Below are 26,755 nucleotides of genomic sequence, written 5' to 3'. Positions count from 1 at the left end.
GTGATGGATTTTCTGGCTTCTTTAATGTCCGCAGCCTTAAAGCATCCAATCATGCTACACGCTTGTGAAACATTCCTTTATTATAAATAGATTTTTGTATCAAAATTAGCATGCTTTGACCATGGCATTTACACATTTCACAACCGGAGGCTGCCATCCGGTTAGGCAGCACGGCAACATACTCATGTCACGATGCAGGTCCACGAACAGACGACAAGAGACACAAACCAGAAATATTTCACAACCACAAAGTTTTACGTACGATTAGAAAAACAACACACACTGGTTGGTCCCACCTAACCCTCTTTTTCTTTAACCGCTTCTTTTTTTTGTGTTTTTGTTTGTTTGTTTTCCTCTCGTCTCCTCCCCCTCTCCGTCTCTCGCATGGTCTTACTTGAGCGACTGTTCAGGGTTTACACGCCATATCTGTTTGCGGCTGATTCATTAATTCCTGTTTGTAAAGAAGATTAAAATGAAAACACAGACGTGTCTATTTAGTTCCTCAACCATCTGCATCGTTTGCGTTTCCTCCGAGGAAGAGCGACGCCGTGGGTCCACTCCCGATAAGTCCTCGTCTCCTCCTCTGAGTCTGACAGGATGGTCTTCAGTCGGCGAGAACAGCAGGGGGGAAACCTCCCCTCCGGGAGGCCGGCACCCTCAGATGGCGTGGTTGGTGTAGCTGACATATGTTGTTTTGGTGGATGGGACTACGGAGAAGAAAAGTAAGAAGAAGAAGAAAAATGAGAAGAAAAGAGTGGGTTGCATCATACTAAATCCCGCGCCCTTAACCCGTCACGTCAACAAGGAGCGGTCTGAGCACCGGCGTGGAACCGAGCTGCTTTCAGGCAGCGCTGGACCGAGGAGCAGGCAAACGAAGGCCTCATTGAAACCGTGCTTCCATTGACTCTGGAGGCGGCTTGAAGACTCAACCTGGAAGCTCCCTGGCATCATCACACTCTGTCTTTGAAAGCCCTCTTGCTGCCCAACACCATCACTTCAAGAATATTATATATATGTTCTTTAATAATAATACAATATTTATGTATGTTTGATTTATTATTTATAATCTAATATGATGTGATATGATATGATATTATAAGATGGTATATTATATAATATTATGTTATATAATATTATATCACCAGGATATTATATTATATTATATTATATTATATTATATTATATTATATTATATTATATTATATCACTGTAATATTATATTATATCACTGTAATATTATATTATACTATTTATTAGATCAAATCCCATTGAGATCAGTATCTCTTTTGCAAATAAATAAAAACAAAGAAACAAACTAAATGAAATAAATAAATATAATGAAAAAATAAAAAAATATAAAGTAAATAAATACTGCACAATTATATAAGATATAATAAATATATGAACACCCAGTCTATTAGAAGCCGGTTCTCACCGTTCCCCTCCAGCCCCTCACACAGCTCGGTCTTGGCCTCCCCGTTGGGCCTCTCGGCGGCCAGGTGCGACAGCTTACTGCTCATCGTGGCCGCCGTGACGACGGCCTTGAAGCTGCGTTTCCGTTTGGGGACGTTTTGGTCCGGGTGGAAGATGATGATGTACACTTTAGGCATGTAGAGCATCCCCAGGGAGACGGAGGCGCTCAGGCTGAGGGAGACGGTGAGCGTGGCCGTCTGGATGTACATCTGAGGACGGTAAGATGAGGACGTTCAACAAAGATGGCGTCAAATGAGACGCTTTTTAATTGCTTGCTGTGTGGAGGGACAAACACAGACTGTGCATGAAGAAAAGGTGTTTGAAAGTAAATTCAAGCGTTTGCCTGTACACAAATATGACATGCGCAGGGATAAAACAAGTATCATAGGATACAGTCAACACAAGCACATTGTAGGTGCTGCAAGGCAGAGCTACCAACTTTCAGGCATGGGGCATGAGGCACCTGCAATTGACCCTGTTCATCCACTTCACGCACTGTCAAACTTAAGTCCCAGCCACCATCTTGAGCACGCATGCATGGCAGTCACCCATGGCAGCCTGGTTTGTGTCTTAAAATTTTGCCGCTTGAGACTCATTCAGCGTTACACTCAGCCAGCGTGACACTCACCTTGCCGTGCATGTTTGCAAGACCTCGGCGAATGTCACAGGAAGTGACACTTACACCAGTCGACAACAGTCCCCGAAGCCAGAAACCCGTCGCCTACCCCCGAGCCCCAGCCTCACGCTCTCAAACAAAATGGTTTCAAACTACGCCGACAAGCTGACGGCCCTGACATGGGCAGAGTAGAGGGACATCACATACGTCATACATACATACATGCGCAGCAGCATTGATGAAGATAATGTGAAAGCTATTTCCAGCCAGAGTGTGAAAACACGCTGGAAATGTGTTTTTTGTCGAGGTGTCAATAGAAAAGGTCCTAAGAAGAAATTGTGTCTTAAGGAATAGCATCAAGTAGCGCTGCGTCATCAAAAGTACAAAGATACAATGTTGGCGTCGTCCGCACGTGTATGGATATTTTGGAACACATCTTTTCCCTCCGTTTAAATGAAAAATCCTGACCATATTTTTTTTTGCGCATTTTTGTTCCTAAAGTTGGAGAGACCCTTAAACTTGCAACTTGGAGAACGGCACAACGGGCGCCAGCGTTTTCAACAAGCTCCGTTTCACTTCCTCCATGCGAAGACGCGGAAAACTGGGCTTTGGAAAAACCTCCATCCCGGACGACGTTTTCCCCAAGACGCCGTTTCCAGCGGCCGAAAACGACGCGCGGCCTGCGGACAGAACGCAGGGAAAAGACGACGCTGTTCTCGCCTGAGCTGCGCGGCGCGTCGGTGGGATCGACGCTTTCACCGCGAGACGGACACCGGCACGCACGCGCTCCCCTGTGTCGGCGCGCGCCGCCAGGCCAACCCGCTCCGTTTTAAGCCCAGGGCAGCGGCTGCTCCGAGCACCACCGAGCTGCGTGGTCACAGCAGCCGCCGGGTTTATCTGCTGGTTAGCGGTTCCATGATTGAGCGGCACGCGGACAACAGGGGGCGGCGCTGCGCTCGCCCCAAACCAGGAGGCGGCAGCAGATGGTGGAGTCTCCACGGGGGGGCCGACACCAGCCTCACACGAAGAAGTCATTATGGAAATGCCTCGCAGACACCCGAGCGTAAACACATTTGTGAGCCTGGGATAAAAAAATAATAATTTATGAAAAAAAGCCCAGCGCAGACGTGATTTATACATATAACGACTACAAACTGTTTACGGAGCCGGCGATCTGTGCACTTCAAGGTCGAAGGAGCGCGAACGGGCGATTGAAATGGGAATTCTGTGTTCAGAGGGCCGCCCTGAGCCAAAAATAGGAATGTAGAAAAACAAAACAACAGCGAGTTACAGCAAGAGTTCAGTGTGGGAAGCCTGCTTTGCCCAAAATCACAAAATACAGGCCTGTATTATAACACAAGTGCCACGAGACCTTTTCGTTCAGGCACAGTATCAGTACCATGCTGTACCTGCACCTGTGCTGGGCCCGCTATGTCTAGGGATTAGTACTGAATTAGTAGCAGGGCTTAAATTGGGGGTGAATCAGTTCAGTAAATAACTCTTGTAAATCAATTAATAAATAAACAAACAAAGAAACAAACAAACAAATAAATAAATACATAAATAAACAAATAAATAAATAAATACATGAACAAATACAAATAAAGAAATAAACAAATTAATAAATGCATTGATAAATACATAAATAAACAAACAAATAAATACTTAAATAAATAAATAAGACACATTAAAGGGTTCCTTTGAAAAAAAAGTTTTTGTACGACTAGTGTGATTACGGTACTATCAATATCAAAACAGACGGACAGATTCCTCTGAGCACCAACATATTTCATGATACGTAGAGGGTTTTTGGGGCCAGCGGGCCGTCTGGGGCCAGCGGGCGTTGCAAGAATGCAAAGCCATGGAGGGCTGAGGCACTTCATGGAGAATAATCCTTGCAGTGTTAAGATGACGTAAGCTAGACATAAAAGAAGGACATGCCTGATCATTTTCTAACGTCATATAATGTAGAGTGCGCTGCGCAGCGGGAACAGCGGACTCCGTACAAGACAGACAGAACCGTCAAACTACCTCACTGCCGGGCAACATTAGTATCTTTTGTCGGCAGAAGCTATCACCTTGACTCCAGGAGCTGCTCTCGTCTGGAGGGAGAGGGTCAGTGATGAATGAGGAGGGAGAGAGGAATGACTCATTTAAAGATAAAATCTGGGTAGAGGAGACGCTGCTGCGCTGCTCTGGCTGCTAGGAATTATTAATACATGCCTTTATTATTGTTTTATGACTGATTCATTGTTTTTATTAGGGGCCAAGCACCAATTTTCCTGGCACCTCCTGTTTTCGTCATTTCTTATTATTCCGCCTCCTCCGCCGTGGCTGCGCTGGCAGACGGGAGAACCCCTCGCAGCCTGGAACCTGGCGTTGGGTCGTTCGCAAAGCATTTGATTCTTTGAGCGGCTCTTTCGTGGGAACGAAGGGAACCGAGGGATGAGCCGTTATTTTTTTGCAAAGACCTAAACACATTTATATGAATGTATTTAGGCTGTTTGTGGAAGTGGTTCCCCTCTCCCTATCGGGGGTGGCCTGTGCTCCTCCCTCGCCGGGGGGTGCCCCGGTTGAAGAGGGTTTGAAAGGCTCCCACTGTCAGCTTCACAAAGCAAAGCAAAGCCAGAACATAACAAATACTGTTTTATGCCTGTCTATTTTAACGTTATGAAAAGAAATATTAACAAAATGTAAGTAGAGTGTTATATTTTTGTCACAGTTTATTACTAATTACTAATTTTGCCAATATATTTTCACAAAATAACAAATGATACGTAGGTATCATATATTATTTTCATGTGTTATTCATGCAATTTGCCAATACGCAAATGTTACCGTCCTCTGTGGCAGACTAGTAAGTGTATTAAGTCTAGTCGTGTAAACCTGCCGCTCATAAAGTGCACCCACCACACACACACACACACACACACACACACACACACACACACACACACACACACACACACACACACACACACACACACACACACAAAAAAAACGAAATGAACGGAGCAAGAAGATGGGGTTCCCTTCAAAGAGCTGTAATTCCCATCGCTATTGGAATCACACTTCTTTCTTCCCTCTCATTCCTTGGGTCGTGCCGAGTTCAACATGGTTGAGTTTAATTTGCCATTTTGAATGCACTAGAAATACTCTTTTAATATCTCCGAGCTCGGTGGCCAGCTCAGCAAGAAATTGGATAAGTGGCGCTACGGCACTTGGCCCCTTCGTCGCTGCATGGCGGCTATATTCGTTGATTTTAATTTCCCCTTTCCCTTTATGGCGATACAAGTATAACGTTGTCAGGCACAAAAAGCCTTTCAGAGTCTGAGAGAGAAAGAGAGCAAGAGACTGAAAGAGAGAGAGAGAGAGAGAGAGAGAGAGCGAGAGGGAGAACGAGAGAGAGAGAGGACTGATGGGGAGAGAGAGAGAGAGAGAGAAGGTCTGGTTGAGTCACACTTTGCAGCCATGCATAATGAAATGGCCTTTTGATACCGAGCTTTGTGTTTCCTTGAAGACTTGCCGTGTCTCTCACTCCCACACTGTTGTGTCTCCCGGTGCTCAGCCGTGGGACATGATGTTTGGCTCCTGTTGATAAGGCAGAGCAACGCGCTTCCTCGTCATATTGATATAATGAACCATGTTATGACTGACGCTGCTTACTGCCCATGTCTCCGGGTAGAACAGCCACTGAGTGGATTCATCCCAGAACATGCATATTTAAATACTAGGTTATTTACAGTATAATGTAGGCAAAAAATACTGAGTTCAATGTCCAGTATGATGAGGAGAGTATGTGGCGAGAGCGAGCAAATGAACATTATACATGGAACTGGTGAAACATGGAACAGCTAAACTTGAAGTTGCCACGACCCCCCCCTCCTTCATCAACTCAACCCCGCCCCTCCTAAATCCATTCGACCCCGCCCCTCCTAAATCCATTCGACCCCGCCCCTCCATCAAGTCGACCCCGCCCCTCCTTCATCAACTCGACCCCGCACGTCCTAAATCAAGTCAACCTCCCCCTCCTTCATCCCCTCAACCCCGCCCCTCCTTCATCAACTCGACCCCGCCCCTCCTAAATCCACTCGACCCTGCCCCTCCTTCATCAAGTCGACCTCGCCCCTTCTTCATCAAGTTGACCTCGGCCCTTCTTCATCAACTCGACCCCGCCCCTCCTTCAGCAAGTTGACCCTGCCCCTCCTTCATCAACTCATCTCGAGCTTTTCCCACACCTCAGCATCAATCACAGCTTCTGAGATGTTCCTGCAAAATGGAAAATGTGTTTGTGATTTCTGCCAATTTACTCCATCACAGCTTATGCCAAAAGTCTGAGCGGGGCAGAGGTTGCAGATGAGCTTTGCTCTTCACCTCATCCCTCCCCGGTGGAGTCATCTCCCTCTGCCCATAACGCTGCTGCCGGCCAGAGCTGTTCATTACACTCAATCGGGAATTTAGCTGCGTAACTCCCTCGGAAAGTTGGCAAAGAAGAGCCAACAAAACTCACTCTGTCGGTAACTTGGCCTCTCTCTCTCTCTCTCCCTCTCCCTGTCCTCACTCCCTCTCTCTTTCTCCCTCTCTCTGTCCCTCTCCCTCACTCTCTGTCCCTCACTCTCTCTCTCTCTCTCTCTCTCTCTCTCTCACACACAAACCTTTAAATAAAAGCTGTTGTCGGTATATTGCATATAATATTATATTCAAAGCATTTATTCCACAAAATTCCGCCCACAAAGTAGTACTCATGGCTTTGGACGTTGCTCTTTATGGAGCCAAATCTACTTTTCAAAAATAATGAAGTGCATAAACAGACATAAGGACACAACGTAGGCTTTGTTCTGTTATTCATGGTATTAAACATATGTTCAATTAAATAAAACTTTGTGTTGGGGTCCGTGTTGCTGTTACATTTTGACACTCAAATGCCACATATGCAGGAACATATGCAGTCCCAAATAAGGGTTTTTGGTCTCCTCGATAAGGAATAATCTGTGTCAGTATCGGCCCTGAAGAAAAATTGGAGTAATCCCATAATATCTGGAGCACTTCCAGTGTGCACGCCTATCTATTACTTCATCACAGAAAGAATAAAGGCACATCAAGTCACCTGCAGTCCAGTATGTAATCAGGTACTGAACACATGGAGGCATCCAGGGGTTTTCAGCTGATCGTGAGCCAGGGACCACCATCCTGACTGGGAAGCAGCCTGTGGACCATGACCTGTTTCATTTCATTCCTGGGCGTGGTCAGTTCCATACTTGGCAAAGTAGTGGTGGATAAGGACAGCTTCATCATTTTCTGGCTCTTTACTAATTTGAACTTATTCTACAGGTGTGACAGCCTGGACATAATAATAATAATAATAATAATAATAATAATAATAAATATAGCTGCAGGCAGCAATACACAGGTACATGTTACAGTTCTTTGGTCTCTGTGGAATGCAGCAGAAGTTCCAAAACAAAACATGGTGGACTTACGTCTGGACCAATCAACATGGAATTACGTCTGCATGTTTCTGTTCGGCCGTTTAGTTGAAATATTCATGAAGAACAGTGTTTTAAGAATTAAGATGCAACAATTGTTTGTGCAATCTAGCAAGAGTTTCAAGTTTTTGTTTTTTTACGTCCACTTGGATACGTGTGGTGGGTTTATATGACATTGGTTCGTATTGTTTCAAAGTGACTGTGTTCTCAATATAACACCTTTTTTTGATGATTTTCAGAGGATTAGTAAAGTTGTATCAATATTTCTTGATACGAATCTAGATTTGCGTGAATCAAACTTGCACAACAGAAGGTATGAAACATTCCCATTTCAACCAGACGTCAATCATTGATCATAAGTTCTGATGTGTCATAATTGGTGTCACATTAGAAAGGTGAGTTCTAAATAACAGTTGTAAATAACTGAGCTCTCAGTCCTAATATTCATTTGGAATTAGAATCATTATGGAAGAATTTGTCAATACTTTTGTACTTGTATAATACAATACAAATATAATACAAAGCTTAGCTGTAGAAAACTGTTTATTAATGACGTTTCTTTAAAACAACCGTATTTTTTACTTTTAACCAAACTTTGTCATTGTCATAACAAACCTTGTTGTATGTAAGCACATGTGCCGCCTCAGTGACGGTAGGTGACGTTGTGTCTCGTGTGCGTCAATTATGACGTATTTACGTAGGATTACGTATTTACAGAGGTTTAGGATATACGATAGGATTTACGATAGTAGACGAACTTAGGTCATTTTAGTGGTGACTTCTTTCATGAATTACAGTTGAATTACGTTTTCAATACATTTAGTTTCCATGAAATATGAAAAAATGTCAGTAGTATTTCTGTAAGTAATTACCATTGGATCTTGAACGCATCATTTACTTGTACGTTTGAGTGGACTTGACTCGACCTGGTCACAAGTTTTTAGTCTACTTCTTTCGTATTTTTCATTAATCCGGCAAAGTAATGGGGACCACAGAGATAGAATATCAATCAAACAGATCCACAGACATCTACCAGGTAAGAAGGTATATAAATATACACGTAGACGCATAGTTTGTAATGTCAAACAGAGTCTACACTGCACACTGAACACGGTCCAAATGGACATTCTGACCAATAACCTGTACATTTATAGTAAATAGTATGATGATGTCATAAAGAGTCTTACTGTAAATCTCATCTGGTTCATTTTGTTTATGAATAGTGATGTCAGTCAAGCACGACCAGCTGAATATTTGGGGTCAAATTTGGTCGCTTTTTCACTAATTTCTGCTCCGTATGTGGATCAATTTGAAACTTAAACCACAAGATGCTTGTGACATACCGGTTTAGACGACACCTCAACCGTGTTTGTAGCTTATGTCTTTGTTGTGTTCCAGATAATTTTAGCTGGGTTGGACACACATCGACTGTGGGCTGGATCCCTAATAATAATAATAATAATAATAAGAAGAAGAAGAAGAAGAAATGAAACATTTAGCATTACTTTTTGGACGAAATTTAAATTAAATTTTTATCACTCTTGGCATTGAAACTACATTATGCTGTACATTAAAATGATACATTATTGACGGGATCACCTGCAATAGCTTTATTTCTTACCAGGTGGCCGCGGACCAGTGGGTCAAAACCCCTGCAAAACTACATCACAGTACTAAAATATAGAATAAACGTGATATCCTGCACAGCACAATATAAATCTCTACACAAAACACCTTGTTGATGCTTCCTGTCTTCATGCATTCGATGATACGCATTAAGGCCGTACCAAACCCTGATCCATGGATCTGCTGGACAACTGAGATCAATAGACAGCCACAGTGGCAGCGTTTGCGTCCATGTGGCGTTTCAACATGAGGACTACCTCAATGTAAACCAATCTTCAACTCCTGCCACTTGCCACACGGGAAGCACACGTAATATAGGAATGTTGCTGGGAGACAAAAAGGGTTTGAGGTACTGAGTGACGAAACACATGGTAACTGGCAATGACCTCACAGACAATAACCCGGGAAATAATACATATGCTCCTAAAGGCAGAAATATCAGTTGTCGGTCAGGAAATATATAAAAAATCTGCGAAATAATTGTGTGTACTTTTGTGTAGAACTGTTTGTAAAAATAATGCTGATGTGTGACCAAATATTTGCAAAATACTTGATGATGATGATGATGATGATGATGAGGAGGAGGAGGAGGAGGATGATGGCAAGTAAACTGTCTTAAAATTCCACCTCAGACATCAGCAACTTCAGGTATAAATGATTAATAACTACATGATAGGTTTTATATGATTTTTGCAATCTGCACCAAAACAACTAATGCACATAAAGATAAAGCAGCAGAGATGGAAGGGACTGGCTTTCCAATCAAGGAACACTTGGTTATTATTATTTTTACTATTTTCCAATATTTACAGTGGTGAAATAGTTAAATTGTTCTGTGTATTGGGCTGTATAGCCACTGTGTCCAGTAAGCCCATCATTTTGTGGAACTAGGTTTAACCTTCCTCTGAAGCGCTTCCTGGAAAGTTTGCATAAACATTTCAGCCAGACTAAACAAATCCATTCAGACATTAATTATGGTCAGTAGACTAAAATTGTACATTGATTCATTATTATTATTATTATTATTATTTTCACTTCACAAACAGCAACGCTCAAACTAATTATTGCTGCTCTGTTTTCTGTTATGCACCATATTGGCATATGTCTGCAGAAGGTGGAGGTGGGAATGGGGCAGGGGCTGGCGCCTAAAGACAGGAGACGGGAAGTCGATGGCGTTTTGGCCGAGGGGAGACAACATTGTTCCAATGAATAATGAAGACGAGCCAGAGGCTCGTTTAGTGTGGCGCTTCAACAGGCAGCAATTAACGCCATAAAACCACTGAGCCCACTGGCCTGAGTGTGTGAACACACACACACACACACACACATTGATCTAGAAAACAACACACAGCCCTCTAGCTAGACAATATACCGAACGCAATCTAGAAGACACACACACACACGCACACACACACACACACACACACGCACACACGCACGCACGCACGCACGCACGCACGCACGCACGCACACACACACACACATACACACACACACACACACACGCATACACACACACACACACACACAGTAATCTTGAAGACAATGTACACACTCCAATGTAGAACACACACACACACACACACACACACACATCAATCTAAAAGACGTACACACGTGTAATGTGTAAAATGTGTAAAATGTACAAACGTTGATCTAGAAGACAATGTACACACTGTAATATAACAGACAACATACACACATTTAATTATCGTCTTTTCCCTCTCCGGATCAAAAAGCAGCACACTCCAGTTTTCAAATGGAAGGGGCTGAAACTCAATCTGAACCAGGAGCCTCTAGCATTTGGTACGACTGAAACGGACAGTTTGGCATTCTGTAAACACCCAGATTGGAAAGCTTCAGAGCAGGACCCAGAAGGACGCTGCTCTGTGTCACGGGTCGCCTTCAGTCCGGAGCAGAATAAAACGGCTGAATTAGAGCCGGACAGCTTGTCAAGAGGCCTGTTGTTGTCGCCCAGCGCAGCCTGCTACAGCCGTGAAGCAGAGAGGGCCACGAGCGTCACGGATCCTGCGCATCTCAGCTTTCAACTTCCAGTTACTTTGCAACTTTGATTTCGCTTTTATTGTTTCAGTAACATCACGAACACGCCCATTCCATGTGCATCCCAACTCACAGACATGCACGTGGACACACACATATGGGTTTTTGTGCTTTATGAGGGCTTTGTTTTCAAACCAGCAGACAAACAGGCACGCATTTGTCTGTGGGGGAGCACAAAACCCCCTGATGATGAATGAATAAATTATAATCACGGAGGAGATTTTCCAATAAACACACAAGAACAAAAATGAAAATGACACTAACATGAAAAATTGGGATACTTTGGATCTGCCTAGTGTTTGCGTGATGGGTAGTATCCTGGCAGTAAAATAGCACCGAAGAATTAATTTCATAAAAAGTGTGACTTAATAACTATCATTAAAAAAAAAAAAGTGTGGATCCAAGGATTTCAGGATAAAAAAACAAACAAACCCTTCTTGATTGTGGTAAAACATGAATGTGCATCGCTAAACACAAACACAAACACAAACACAAACACAGACACTCACCCTCTCGGCCGACTGCGCCGTCCCAAAGAAGATGGGTATGAATGCCAGCCATATGATGCAGGTGGTGTACATAGTAAATCCAATGGGCTTGGCCTCGTTGAAGGTCTCTGGAACGCCCCGCGTCTTGATGGCGTAAACAGTACATGTCACCATCAGCAGGATGCTGTAGCCCAGGGAGCAGATCAGCGACAGGTCCGAGATGTCGCATTTAAGCACGCCGCGCGCGTTCCCCGGATCCTGTGTGCGCTGCTCTCCGTAGTCCACGAAGGTGTGGGGCGGGTCGGCGATAAACCAGACGAAAATGGCCAACAGCTGCACGGAGATGAGGGAGAAGGTGATGACCAGCTGGGAGGCGGGGGAGATGAAGCGCGGCGCGGTCACGGCCTTCTTGCCCTGCTCGAAGATGCGGTGGATTCGGTTGGTCTTGGTGAGCAGCGCGGCGTAGCTAAAGCACATGCCCAGGCCCAGGAAAATACGCCGGAAGGAGCAGACGGCCACATCGGGCGCCGCGATCATGGGGAAGGTGATGACGTAACAGAGGAAGATCCCCGTCAGCAGGACGTAGCTCATCTCCCGGCCGGAGGCCCGGACGATGGGCGTGTCGTTGTAGCGGACGAAGCTGGCGATGATGAAGGTGGTGGCTATAATGCCGAGGACGGAGATGAAGACGGGCACCACGGCCCAGGGCGAGTGCCACTCCAGCTTGATGATGGGGATGGGCTGGCACCCCGTGCGGTTCCTGTCGGGCCGCTGCTCGTAAGGGCAGAGCTGGCAGGTGAACTCGCTGGCCTGGAAGTGGTAGCCCTCGCAGCGCTCGCAGTGCCAGCAGCACGGCACGCCCTTCACCACCTTCTTCCTCTCCCCGGTCTGACAGGGAAGGCTGCACACTGAGGCGGGGATGGACCAATCAGAGATGGAAGAGCCCCACTGCATGGCCTCCACCTAGGGAGGGGGTTCAGGGTCAACGGTTGAATGACGTTAAATCAACTTTACAACACAATACCTCTCCAGTACAACACTGGTTCTGTGCGGTTCTGTGGTTCTTACATTGAGATGCAGCTTGTTGGTCCAGGTGCCGATCACCTTGTACTCTGCTGTCGAACGGTTATTGATCTGGTACTGGAAGATGTCGTAGCGTCCGGGGGCGTCGCCGTTCTCATTGAAGGTGACAGGAGTTCCAGCACTTCCTGCGAAAAAACACCAAGCATACTACATGGCAAAAAAGAAAACACTTCCTGCTTATGAACTGTAAAGCGATGCGTTCAGGTCAGTGCAACTGCATTCTTCAAACATCGGACACCGGGAGCTTCCCAGTGCAACCGCAGTCTACTTTACTGTGGGACACTGGAAGCTGCTGAGTATGACCACAATAATCAAATGGTGCCACTGGGAGCTGAGCAGTCCAGCCAAAGTCTTCCACCGGACACTGGACACTGTCTAAACGTACAACCAGAGTCCTGTGCTCTACCTTCTAAACCAGCATGCATTGTGGTAGGGACTCCTCAAGGTCCTGAGAACGGTCAGAAACCTCTGTGCTACTGAGTCTTAAAACATATGTGTGCGTGTACTTATGTTAATGCACGGCTCAGCATGTGCGCTGCACAGCACATGCATTTGTATGTAAGTGGGTGTCGGATGTAGGTCGGCCCTCACAAACCTGGTACCGCTGGTTGTTTTCCTGCCTACCGAGATGCTCTAATGTTTGTGTTCACACTACACATGTAAGGGATTTCTGCAGCCTAATCCCTACCTGCTGCCTTCTGGGGGCTTACACAACGAAACATGGTTAAAATCCACTCCAGCTGCACAGCTGCTGAAACAAGCTAAGCACACCTAAAACAAAAGTTCCTGAACAGGATTAGAGGATGATGTTAATTTCTGGAACGCTGTGAGATGAAATGCTCGTTGCAGCGCTCGCTCTCCCCTTTGTGAAGCGAGCTGTGTGTTGTGGCGCCAAGGCGGTTCGGGTTTCAGTGCGTTTGGCTGACAGCGAAGGTTACCCTGCCAAAAGACTCCTCTGACCATCTGTCCCCGACTTTGGTTTGACGGTTTGAGGATGACATTACTGACTTTAATTGTTCGAGCCATTTGCCTGCGCCGGGTTTCGAGGATTATGGATGGTGTAATGAGCAATTCACCCTTCCTTTGTTGCACTCCTTTTTGCATTGGGGCAATATTTTGCTGTTTCATCGTTGATCCGGTTTTATATTATTTTTCCCAATGTGTGCTGTTTCTTTTTCTAATCTCTCCTCTTTGGAAACACTAGACACAAGACAGAATAAACCAACCAACCGACCAAACAACAATTAACTATCAAATGAACACAATTAACCAACCAGCCAATTAACCAATAATCAAATTAACCAATGAACAAACTAACCAACCAACTAACCAACCGACCAATACATCAATCAAGCATCATCACTGAGAACTGTACACAGAGAGGACTGTGTTTGGCTTTTCAGAGTACGAGCCAGGTGGCCGCAGTGGGACAGTGAAGTAACGAAGTGTTTGCTTAAGTGCATTAACCCGACAGCAGCGGGAAAGGACATATTTAACCTAATTCAGAATTAGAGAGGGGCCGCCCACCGGTCACCCCAAACAAGTCTCTCTATTCAACATGAATAGATGCAGGACTACATCACATCTGCATTTCTGTGATTCACTGATGTTTGCCTCAGGATACCTCCACACACACACGCGCGCGCCCACACATACGCACACACACCCGCACACGCACGCACGCACGCACGCACGCACGCACGCACGCACGCACGCACGCACGCACGCACGCACGCACGCACGCACACACACACACACACACACACACACACACACACACACACACACACACACACACACACACACACACACACACACACACACACACACACACATTTGACCCTCCCTCCTCCTTCCTAAAGAAAGCAACAGTATGCCCAGCGATAAAGCGTTTAAGTACATGCTCAAATGTCTGTGGCTGTTTAATAGAGGTGACCTCTTTGCGGCAGTGAGAAGCATTCCAGTCTGACGTACTTTCCTTCAGAACTCTTTCACAAACAACGCGCTTGCTTTCCCGTGAGGGCGTCCTTCCCGAGAATCGAACTTCACGAGAACTCCGTCTCAGTGGATCTAGTTTTGAGCCGCTCGCCACGCGTGTGGCTGCGTGATCATGGGCGACAGCCGTGCGACTCCTCTGATTCATTTGACCCTTGATGGAGCATTTGGTGGAGCGCAAAACATTACCCTGAAACACAGCGGATTTGGGGACTGTTGTCGGCTTTGTCACCATTTGCCACCTTCCCTGATGACTTCCCGGTCGGGTGGGTCTCCTTGCTCTGACCTCATGTTTTCTTGCCTGGTACTTTGTTGATCTCACGTCAAATGAAGAAGAGGAACGGACAGGAAACTTACCTCGTGAAGCACCTTGGAGGAGCTTCCACGTCTGACATTGTATAGTTTATTCTCACTTTACAAGCCTCTTTTTGTTGATTGTTTGTTCATTTTATTAAAGAAAAATATAAACAAGAAAAAAAAAATCCTACCGTGAAATTCAAATTGCCACTCCGTTTCAAACACTTGATGTTAGAATGTATTTGTTGTTGTTGTTTTTTAATTTTTTATATTGATTAAAATGTTGTTTTTTTCCATTTTTTTAATATTGGTTTATTTCGTGTCTTCATATATATGCATTATTATTATTATTATTATTATTATTATGTATATTTGAATTTAATTGTATTATAATTTCTGTTGTAACTCCCCGGATTCTTCCTCAGTGGTTTCCCGAGGTGAAATAAAGTTTGGTTGAATGGATCCAAACCGTTGAGGGGACCAGTGTTTCTTGATCCTAATAAAGGAAATATTAATAAATAATATATAAAATAAACATAAACATATAAAATAAAATGTGTGTCTCCAGGGAAGGGACGAAGGGTTTTTAAAAAGGCGTGATCAGATAAGATCAAGAGGAACAGAGCAGAGATAAATAGAAGCTCGGAGAGTTTTGGAATCTGTGAGGTTGCTTCAAAATCAAAGCACAACTATGAAAGCAATATCCTGCGCTGCGCCGCGTAATTTGGTTATGAGTCGGTTGCCTGTCAAATAGGGTGCGGATTTCAAGTGCTCTCTCATCGCGCTGCTGTCTTCGTAGATGGCGCAGAATAGAAAAACCATAATGCGGTACGCTCAGTGCTTCAGTTCTGGAGATTTCCACGCCGCTAAAGGGGGGCTGTGTTCTCCCGAGCCCCCGTAGCCCGTGGCCGAAGTCCCCTCCCACGTCAAGCTTTGATTCGCTTCCATTAGCCGTGGACCCGATGCCGTCCTCCGTTTCCGGTATTGGCAGAGCAAACAAGCCCCGAGACGGCCAATATGTCCTCCCACTCAATTTCCTGCCCCCGGCGACAACACTGTCGCTCCTCGAGTGTCGCGCGCCAGTTTGCCCGTCAGCAAATACAGTGGCGAGTGGCGTGCTGCCAGGAGGTCGCTTCCACCAGCCGCAGCGGCGGCCGTGGCGGCGGCCGTGGCGGCGGCGAGCAGCGAGTCGGGTGGAGTGGGAGCAGGACGGACCTGACGGAGGCACAGCGCCGAAGAAGGAGCCAGCATCGGACTGTGACAAGTGACTGGATCTCGTTTATCAATCTGTTCCTTGTAGACTTCCTGTGGTTTTTGGGGGCGTACTGTACACTCACTTTGCGTGCAAGAACACTTGGGTATACGGGATTTGTCTTCTTATAATTCAGAGTTTCCCCAATTTCACACTCCAATGAAAATGGAAGAGTAGAGTAGAGTAGATACAACACACTTATAATACGCATTGCACTCCTTTGTTATTGGGGATTAAGATACAATGCTATTTTTAAGTTATAACTTAATGTAATGTCATTTTCAAATAATATTGTATTTCTCACCATAAAAGTAGGAATCCGTTTTTCTCCAATGTACAAAATGCAGTTGGTCACTTTTGTTCATTTTAATTGGATTTTCCCTCTACAGACCTCACATACATATGATCTTCTTGACTCTGGGTGTAAACCACAATTAAGTACCGCAAAAAAAACGAAAACCACAGCTCCGAAAACACTAATGAGTAGCCAAATGTACAACTACTACTACATTGTTTTTGGTACACAAATTGGTTTGGCTCGTACTTCTGAAAAAACACCTAATAAACGGAAATCTATAACTTATTGTTTGGGCTGTTGACGCCGCGAGAAGAGTCGAAGCAATCACCGGCAACTCGCTGTTGCTTTTTCTCTCACGTTTCCTCTGAGATGAGACGGTTTCAGGCTCTAAAATGAAATACCTTTAGTTAAATCTGATAGTAGTTGCAGTAGCAACGTGTTACAGATAAATGTAGTGGTGAAAAAAAAAGTACAAATTAAAATGGTATAGCACTCAACACAGTAACCATACGTCTACAGCAGCAGCACCATTATCTTTTTCCATCAACTTAAATGGAGCTGCAATATGTATAAAGAACACATCCGAGTAGGGATGCATCCAGGTGGGAGTTTTTGCATCCAGGTGATACTTTTTTTTTTTACAAACAAAATACCTCGAATGATGAAATCTACAGAGGACTAGAGGATGTATTTTGTTCCATGAAACAATGATGACCAGTGAAGAAGTACAAATAAAGGGCCCCAAACAGCAACCGTTTTGGGAGGGAGGGTCAGGCGAGGGGGATAAGCGCCTCCAATCGACGCAAGATGGCGCTTAAATAAGAAGCCCTGGGCGATAAGGGCCCCCCCCCCTCCCAGGTGAGCGCCGCATGGGGTGTTGTGAAAGTGGTTCATTCCGGCCCCTCCCTCCTGAGCATCGGGGGGGAGGGCTGGCGGGGGCCTTTCTTCTTGGGCTCCACGGGGTAAACTCCGGTCGTACCCGCCCCCCACTCACGCTCCCACCCCTCCAAACAAGCACATGATTCACGGCCTCTTAGTAAGCACTCCTTGTCTGCAAAAATCACAGAAATGTCCCTGACGGCTGCGCCCAACCTCCCACGCTCCTGCAATCGCAGGGGCTGCGGCCCACAGTGACTCCTCGCAGCTCGGCGTATCATCGCCCGCGCTGACATTAGCGCGAGCGCCGCTCCTCCTTCACCCCCCCCCGACGCGGCCCTAAAAATAAGCGTATGTTTGAGTGAGTGCGGGGAGGGGGAGGGATCGCGCTCGGGTCGCTGATTAGCCCCCGGCCGCCGGCGAGATCCCCCCCGTCAGAACGTCGCTTCCGCCCCGGACGTCTGATTCGTTGTATTTCAAACTGAGAATTATGGGTAATGACCCCTTTCGACCCTGCGCTCCCCCGAGCCCGGGACGGGAAGAGGGAAATAAATGATGCTAAGTGTGATGTATGTGCTTAGGTTTGATGGGTGTGTTCTAAATGCTGTGGCACAGGTTCAACCAAGCATAGGGTCAGCCCTTTTAAGTGCGCGCATGCACACACACACACACACACACACACGCACACACACACGCACACACAAACACACACACCCGCGCAAACATGCATCCAGGCCCATAGAGGAGCCCATAACTCAGTCTGACATGTGCATGGGTGTGTGAGGCGTCTAAAACACAGTCAGAAAAAGCACACGCGTGTGAGAAAGTATCAGGAGAGGATTTTCTCCGTTCATTTTGCCGCCGTGATTCCCAAATCAACAGCTCATTTGCGTGGGCTTCCATTTCAGTTTCGTCAGAAGGCGGCCGCTCCGGATGACCCCCCCAGGGCTTCTCAAAAAGAGAACCTGGCGGATACGTATGAACTCACTGAGTGTCTTGCTGATGCATAAAGGGAAATAGGAGTCGGAGCTTCTTTTTGTACTCTGGTTGAGGGGTTTTTAATGTCATGAAGAAAGCAAGAAATGCAAGAAAAAGGCCCATTCATATTCTCTTTGAACCTCTCCCCTTTCTTGTATCGAGTCAATTTGTTTCTCTCTCTATTTTTTTTTTTTACGACAAAACAAACACATTACGCACTCAAATACTCCGTTGGCTTGTGCTGTGTTGTGTTGAGGGCGGGGACTCGGCACCTCGGGGGTTAAACCTGTCTCTTGTCATCTTCAGCGCGCTGGAGATTCTTTTCTTGTCGCTTGGTTCCCTCTTGGATGGATTTCCTGCAGGTACGACTGCAGAGTGCCATGTATCCCCGTGTCTTTGGGTGTGATGTCGAATTTCTTCATGTGGGTTTTGATGTTGCCTTTCAAGTGTTTCTTTTTGGGCCGTCAAGGGCTCGCTGGCTTTCCGTCAACCGGGACTGGAGGAGGTGTTTAGGGAGGCGAACCGGCGCTGCATTATAATGGCGGAGACGCTATTGAAGTGGGGCCCCTCCACTCTGCCGCCGTGACTCTCTCTGGCTTTGGAATGTTGTGTTTCGTTGACGGTTTTGTTCCAGAGCTTTCATGTAGCACGGGTGGCAACTCAATATCAACATCAAAGGTACAACTGCCCGACAAAGCAGGACCTGCAGGTGGACATGCATCTCACACTTTTCAAATAGTGCTTTACTTTGTATAGTGGCAGTTCCTATAATGATGATGATGATGATGATGATGATGATGATGATGATGCCAGGACTACTGCTGGAAGAGAGGTGGTTGGAGGCCATTTGCAAACGTCTGTACAAATGAGCAAATGTAAAGAATGCAGGGATGATTATTTTGACATTTTTGGAGAGGGGAGTATTTTTATCATGAACACTTTCCTTAATTGAAAAAATATTACTATTATTATTATTATTATTATTATTATAAAAAAATATATAAAATATATATAAAAATATGTGTTTTTACAATGATCAGTGACGTACAGAAAGATGCCTAAGTTACTGTGAAATCTTCAGATTTTTGGCTTCCAATTATAAGGATCTCAGCAGCAATTACATTTAGGACATCCAATAATTGATTTCTAGTGAGCAATAGCGGAGCAACCCCACTCTCTTAAAACTATTATTTTGATTGCGTTGGACGGGTTTGCGTGAACATGGAGGCCGATGAGAGTGAATAGAAGAGGGCCAAGCAGCGAACGCTGTGGTAGAAAGCTGGGACGGGAGGATCTGTCATCCCTGACAAACACATTATGTCCCGTCCTTGAATTTGGGCTGAACACCGTCCAGAGCGGACCCAGATCCAGATGCTCCGTCGGCGCCAAGACGGCCAAGAAGAATCACTGCATCAAACGACTGTCTGTCTGTCGTTCTGCTTCTTCGTTCACGCTTTGACTGAAAAGAAAAGTTGCACCCTGCATGAATGCCGAATGGGAGATGACAGGAAATATATATATATAAATATATATATAATATATATATTATAGAAATATATAATACCATGAATGTCATGTAGTGGCCAAGTCCTGAGAAGCTATTCTGCAGATATGGTTATGTTTGGAGAGGGGGGTCAAATTAATTTCGCCACTAAACCTTCTCGACACGCCGATGCATTTTTTTGCCAGATTTTAGCCAGATATTATTGAGCAATTCGTGAATCGTAAAAGGCAGGGGTCTGACTATATGAATAAATTCCTTCAGGAATCCGATTATGTACAGTATATCCAGTGGATCAAAGTTTTATTGTGTGAGTAATTTCATACAAATGTGGTGTAGGTAGAGGGGAAGAGCGACGCATACTGATTGTAATTTGATGTGTGGGTGTGAAGATGTGTTTCTAATATTCACCACTTTCTGGGTGAAGAGCTCTCAAAATGTTCACCGTGTTCACAGCCGACCTCAGTAGAGGTTTCATCTATTTCTGAACTCGAGAGGAGGATCAGGAACATCATTCACAATATTAAGAGCATTGTTCTAAATGAGGTTGGCAACACAAAAAAAGAAAAAAAGGAGTCCTGGAATTTCTAAAACTTTGAGACGATTGCAGCGTTCAACGAAATGAGGGGCCTTCCAGAGGGGCTCCGCCTTCAGCGCTTGTGATTCAAGGCACAGATATACACCACCACAGAGGGAGTGCGCTTGTCATGTATGCACTGCATTTCAGGTCTAAGATGCAATATTATCCAAAAATCGAAATGCATACATTATTAAAACGTGGCAGTGACAGACTGACTTATTGATGAACGGTGCAAAGGTATCACTGCATTTGGCATCAGGGGAGTAAAAAAAAACCAAAACCTCAGAGTCTATTGATTTTGAATGCTCTTATAAAAGAGAGGCATGACAGCAGCAAATATAATACAAGCATGGCCAGGGACGCAGACACGTAAAGACTGCAGGCGTGTTAAAGCACCCTTGTTTAAAAGGACCCAGTGGCAGCAGGACCAAGTTAAAACCAAACTAACAGAACAGCAGAAATGTCAATTAGTAATCATAAAAACGTCCACATCATTAGATCAAATCAAATAATCGATTTGTTGGTAAGAGATCTGACTGTAGCGTACTTAAAACTTGAAAACATTAGGGGGGGGGGGCAGAAGAGGAGGGAGGCAGAGGAGGGATGGAAATACGATTTGGATCCATCACAGAGAGCAGAAGGCTTCACTGCTTACAAGGCCATAGATTGGGCACCAGCGGAGTCCCAGCAGCTTAGACTCCATACGGGCATCCAGCTGTGTAGCCGGTGCTGGGACTGGGAGGGGCCGTAAAGCAACGCTTCAGTGGTCAGGAGGCGGCAACTGACGCAACACTAATTATATTGGTTAAATGAGAAATAAGGTTTTTAAAGGGGTGTTAAAATGTATATATTGAGAAACGTGCAAGTATATGCCAGTAGTTAAGTGTTTTATACTGATCTTGGGGTATTATATTTTTAACATAATATCATCAAAAATATTGTCCTATTTGTAATTCTGTACAAGCTCTGTACTTATTGTTGAGTTTCTTTTTGATTTTCAACGGTACTCTCACGTTTGCATGATGTCATACCTTCCGTAATGGAAGTGGTAGGACTGGGATGTGAAAGCTGTGATCGCTGGTGCTGAAATCCTCGCCATCACAGCAGGTGATAGGATGTTGATATGCAGCCCTGTGTCGCTGCAAACATCACCATGCGGCGAGATGTGATGCACGAGTTGCGGAGAGGACACTTTGAATTTCAATTTGAGTGGCCGGACGGAGATGCGTCTCTGGCAGTTCAATTTGAATTGAATTTCAAGCCACCTACGCATGGTGGTTCGAATCTGATTAGAAAAAAATATTTTTCCATCTGTTTTTTTTTTTGTTTTTTTTGTTTTTTTGCTTGATAAAAGCAATCTGATTACAATCTGGATATGCCAAAAAAAAAAAAGATTGTGGCTGCCAGTCACAACGCAGTCACAGTGTATTCCTTACGGGTGGATGTGGAGTCATATTCACAATATTAGAGAGAACAACAGAAGCTCTGGGTTTAGTATTTTGTTTTAGTTCAGGGGAATCAGGATCCTTGGGCACAGAGTGAAACATTGAGGAGGAGCAGTCTGAGGGATCTCAGCCCCCGGGAAAAGCCTTGAGCCCCCCGGAGAAGCACCAATGTAGTTTACCCACGTTTGCATTTCGACGAAACTCCAGCAGTCGGGTGTGTCTGTTTTTCAGTTTTGTAAACCGGAGATAAACAAGCAGGGATGTGACGGAGCGCTCATCAGCCCCACCGTGATGGCTGTGCACCTGGAGGTAAACACTGACTCATGAGGCAGCTGCAGAGATGTCAAGTGTCCCAGGCACTTTGAGCGGGGCTTTCGTTCCTCATTTGATTAACCTTCAAACCCAGAGATCCCCACCTCCCGCATTAACTTTCATTACCAAGCAATTTCAAACGTTTCAGAAGAAACACCTTTTTTTTTTTTTTTTTTTTTTGAAGAGTGCAAACAAAACCTCCTTTCTTTTGCCCGGCGGAACAATACGAGCCAGACAGACAGACAGACAGACAGACAGACAGACAGACAGAGATTGAGAGCGAGACAGACATCGCCATCCGTATTCACTAATCACACGCAGTCACGCGGTGACACATTCACACTCCCGAAAACCAAAACATGATGAAAAACAGCTTTGAGAAGCAGCGACGCAAACACGCCGGAATTAATTACCAAACTCTGCAGAAGCAGGAGACAGTAATGCGGGTAAATCAAGAAACAGGTCCGAGAGATTTCTCATGCAAATCCCAAAATGTACTGTAGTCTGTGTTTGCTGTGCTTAACTTTGGATTTGGGTCCCCCCGCTCACCCCGCTTTGTTTTATTTTGCTGCTGTCTGAATTGTGAGCGCGTAATTTCCATATTTCCAGCGTGTCCAGGCGTCGGCTTCCCTTTCACGTTGCGTCGGGGTTTTTTTTTTCTCACGCCGTCGTTCGTTAAGGGACCTGGTTATTGTCGACCTCGGGGGATTAGGGTGTTTTGTATTTTTTTAATCATGGCTCTCTTTACATAGGTTTTACGGGGAATGTGTCAGATCAGTGGCGGCCCCGCGGGGAGCTGAGTAAACACCGACTTCAACTGAAAAACCGTTTGCGCCGAACGAAGGAGGAAAGCAATTTCCCTCCTAGCCTGGGCCCGGCCGCGCCGCGCGCAGATCGCTTTTTCCGTTGCCTCCCTGATGGAGCTCGCCGCGCTTTGACAAGGTGGCGGGCCTTGAGGCTAAAAGCCGGCGTAATAAAATCTGAGATAAAAACAAACGCCGACCTCGCCGAACCTTTTATCAGGCCGACCGAGGGGAAGTTACTTGGGGGACAAAGACATCAGAGCTAAAGGACGTTGTGCTCCGATCCGCCGTCGGCACAGGGCGCTCGCAGCGACACGCCATCAGGGAGGGAGCGGAAGGGAGGGGTGGGAATGCCGAGCGCTAGCACAACGTCGTTCGGCCAAAGAAGCGGAGGCCGGGCGGCTTCCCCGCTGTCCGCGGTGCACCCCGCCCGTCCTCAGGTGTCTTTGGTGCGGCGGAGGATTCAGGCTCTCTTCGGTCAGAGCACACGCAGCTGTCAAACCTCAGCCCGAGTGACACGCCTCGGGGCGCCGACGCTGTCCTGTTGCGCCTGTAAAGACGTCCTTATGACGATCCAACCGCATCCATACCGAATCCATATCATATTATTTACCCCGTTGACCAGATGTTTCCGGTTTGGCGCGTCCTGTCCCTTCGAGGCTCTAGTTTCAAATGTCGGCCCCGTCGCCTTGTGGTGGAGGGTCCGAAGCCTTTTTTCCTCGCGACGCACCTACGCATCTACCAAACCACACCCGCTCACACCGGCAACCACCATCCAAGCCAAGCCAAGCATCTGACGATAAACTCAAACAACCACTGGAATCACCGTTCCGTCTCCTCCGTTTCAGTATTCTGACCCTGACAGCAAAATGTGTCCACGCCCCCCCTCCTCACCTGAGCGGCCGTAACCTAAAGTGTCCACCCTCATTCATAGCTGGGGTTCGTTCAGGCAACACTTACACAGCAGACTGTAGTATTTCTTCTTCAAAGCCCGACTGCTTTTATACGCAAATACATCTGGCACCAGCTCGATCTAAATGACTGGACTAAACACATCCAGCTACTACCTGCGGTAGCTACCTAGACCGCCCCTCGACTGTTACCAGGTTACTTACTGTCAAGCAAATTGATCATTCTTAACCATAAAACGTTCACTTTTCATCATTTTATTCTAAATACACCTCTATTCTCTGTTGCTTGCAAAACATTAATTCCTGGTGTTAGTATTGATATTCAACCTTCACTGTCTTGAAGTCTATGTCAAATGATGTGTCATATTGTGTGTCATAGCTCTATCTGGTCAGACTGCAGAAGTACTGAAAATTAGGAAAAGGTGTCATCAGACTTGAAAACTGTGCTGAGGTGGACATCATCGCACGTAGGGACGACCATTTCTGTAGACCGACCCGTTTACACCTGGCGTTAACATGCATCTTTGGTGATCCGATTACAAGTGCCCAAACCGCATCTAGGACGCATCAAGATCCGATCACTCGGACCACATCTGGAGGTGGTCTGGGCCACATTGAAGGACCGCCTACTCGACTGAGCATAAGCAGAAGTACGCATTCATTTGTGCGCCAGTGCCGTCATGGTGTCAGGAAATTGAGAAAAGTCTCCCAGTTACACAAACGCAGGATTTATTCTTTTCAAGTAAAGCAGTGCTTAATTTGTAAATCAGGAAATGCCGGGACACAGGGAGGTTGGCGATCTGGCGAGTCCGGGGGAAGAAAAGTCACGGAAGGTATGCACGGAACGCACGGGGGAGGGTAAAGCTGCCATGCGTGACCCGGCACGGGACACACAGGGCTTCTTTTGTTTCGTTCAATAAGGAAACATAAATACAAAACAGATAGGGCTGCAACCAGAAAGTCAACGAATCGAATCATCAGTCGGAAACCAGTCATTCCACTGAGATTCTTCAAGTGGAGCAGTGTTGTTGTTTTTTTTGTTTGTTTTTTTCAGTCAGGGGGCATTACAATAACAGGATAAAACAGATAGCAGCTTACAAAACGCACAGGGATAACATTTCAATGAGGAATTATAAAAAAGGGAATCATGAAAATATTTTTATACGTGTAATATTTGAACACGAGCCCCGCTCCTCCAAATAGAACAACTAAAATCAGTGTGGGGGCGGTGCACAGAGGAACGGCTACGGCTCGTAGACTTGTTAAGGTTATTTTCTGAGCATAACGCATGGAGAGGGGGTGACCGGGGAGCATCACAGAGGAAGCGTCCCCGTCACGCACGGCCTCGTTCCATAGCGTTCCATACGCACTGGTTTCGCTCCCTATGAAGGTGTAAAGTTAAAACACACTGTTGTGTGTCAAAGAGTCGGGTACAGCCCTAAAAAATAATAACCTACAAACACACTATTTCTATTTGTTTTGTTTGGAGAAACAGGGAAGGCAGCGCTCCCAGCTCGAGCCACAGCTCCGCAGCTTGTGCGGAGGTGTTGGATCCAATCATAAAGGTGCCGGTCCCAATCTGGGAGGTCCCGGAACATGTTCCGGCAGGATCCGGCACAAATTAAGCCCTGAAGTAAAGTTTTTACTCAAACCATCCAGCTTTTACTAAATGATGTCCCATAGCAACGGAAAGCAACGGGGAGACAAGCGTAACGTGGCATGGGATGAAGGTTTTTTATTTTGTTCAAATTCAAAAATGGAGGAAAACAAATACATCTAAAATAAAAACACACTTTGTTTTTACCTGTCCCATAACTCAGTTGCAATTTAAAAGTTGTGTTTCATACAAGTATGAAACAAATGAAAATAAATACATCTAAAATAAAAGACACTGTTTTTATTCGTTTCACAGGGACGCGTAGCGTACCGGAGATCGCTCCCTCTTCACGGTCCACATCCTAGCGGGACAGTCCCTTAACTCAGTTACGTTTAAAAAATTTGTTTCATACAAGGAGGAAACAAACGAAAATAAATACATCTAAAATAAAAGACACTGTTTTTATTCGTTTCACAGGGACGCTTAGCATACCGGAGATCGCTCCCTCTTCACGGTCCTCATTCAAACAGAACTGTCCCTTAACTCAGTTTTCTTAAAAAAAAATAGTTTCATGCAAGTAGGAACCTAACCAAAATATATACATCTAAAATGGTAGCGGAGGAAAACTGGCGCGCGGCGTGTACGGCACCCTGCAGTCTAAAGGAGAAAAAACTCCACTCCAATTCATTTGGTCTTTGCAAATGCAAATGATGTGCAGTACGTATTTATTTGCACGTAGAGGAATATAGAGATCAGATCACAAGTGGTTCCTCGAGACGCATGTGGAGACGCATTTCGATGCCAGGTGTGAACAGACATACTGAGAGCCGTCCACTTAGGATGGGATCACAGGAGACCCGGGTGAATGCCAGGTGTAAGCAGGGCCTGAGCGCGTGCAGTAATAATGAGTCCCTGAAGACATCCTGGGAATTTCATCAGAGTGTGAAATTCCTGCTGACGGAGACTTGACTTTTGCAGGAAAATATGACCTGACCGCAAGACCAGAGATGAAAAAGAGAAGTGGGTGAGCGAGAGGAGAAAAGAAGGCGTCAAAGCAGAAGAAAATGGCGGAAAAGA

The 26,755-nt window shown here is 45.6% G+C and overlaps 1 protein-coding gene across 1 annotated transcript in view; it reads right to left on the bottom strand.

The window, feature by feature from the left end:
* Positions 1-657: 657 nt before the first annotated feature.
* LOC307231531 (metabotropic glutamate receptor 8-like) overlaps positions 658-26,755 on the bottom strand; it is a gene marked incomplete at its 3' end in the record, with an annotated part of 159,710 nt that continues 133,612 nt past the window's right edge. Inside the window, 5 exon segments of the mRNA XM_080002286.1 lie at positions 658-707; positions 1,436-1,682; positions 11,772-12,713; positions 12,819-12,958; positions 12,961-13,017. Of these exon segments, the coding sequence (XP_079858412.1) occupies positions 658-707; positions 1,436-1,682; positions 11,772-12,713; positions 12,819-12,958; positions 12,961-13,017 (1,436 nt within the window).

Source organism: Zeus faber (genome assembly GCF_960531495.2).
Source record: "Zeus faber genome assembly, chromosome: 6".
Lineage (NCBI taxonomy): Eukaryota > Metazoa > Chordata > Actinopteri > Zeiformes > Zeidae > Zeus > Zeus faber.
Note: the sequence above shows the minus strand (reverse complement) of the source record. Positions and strands in the feature narration are given on the sequence as shown.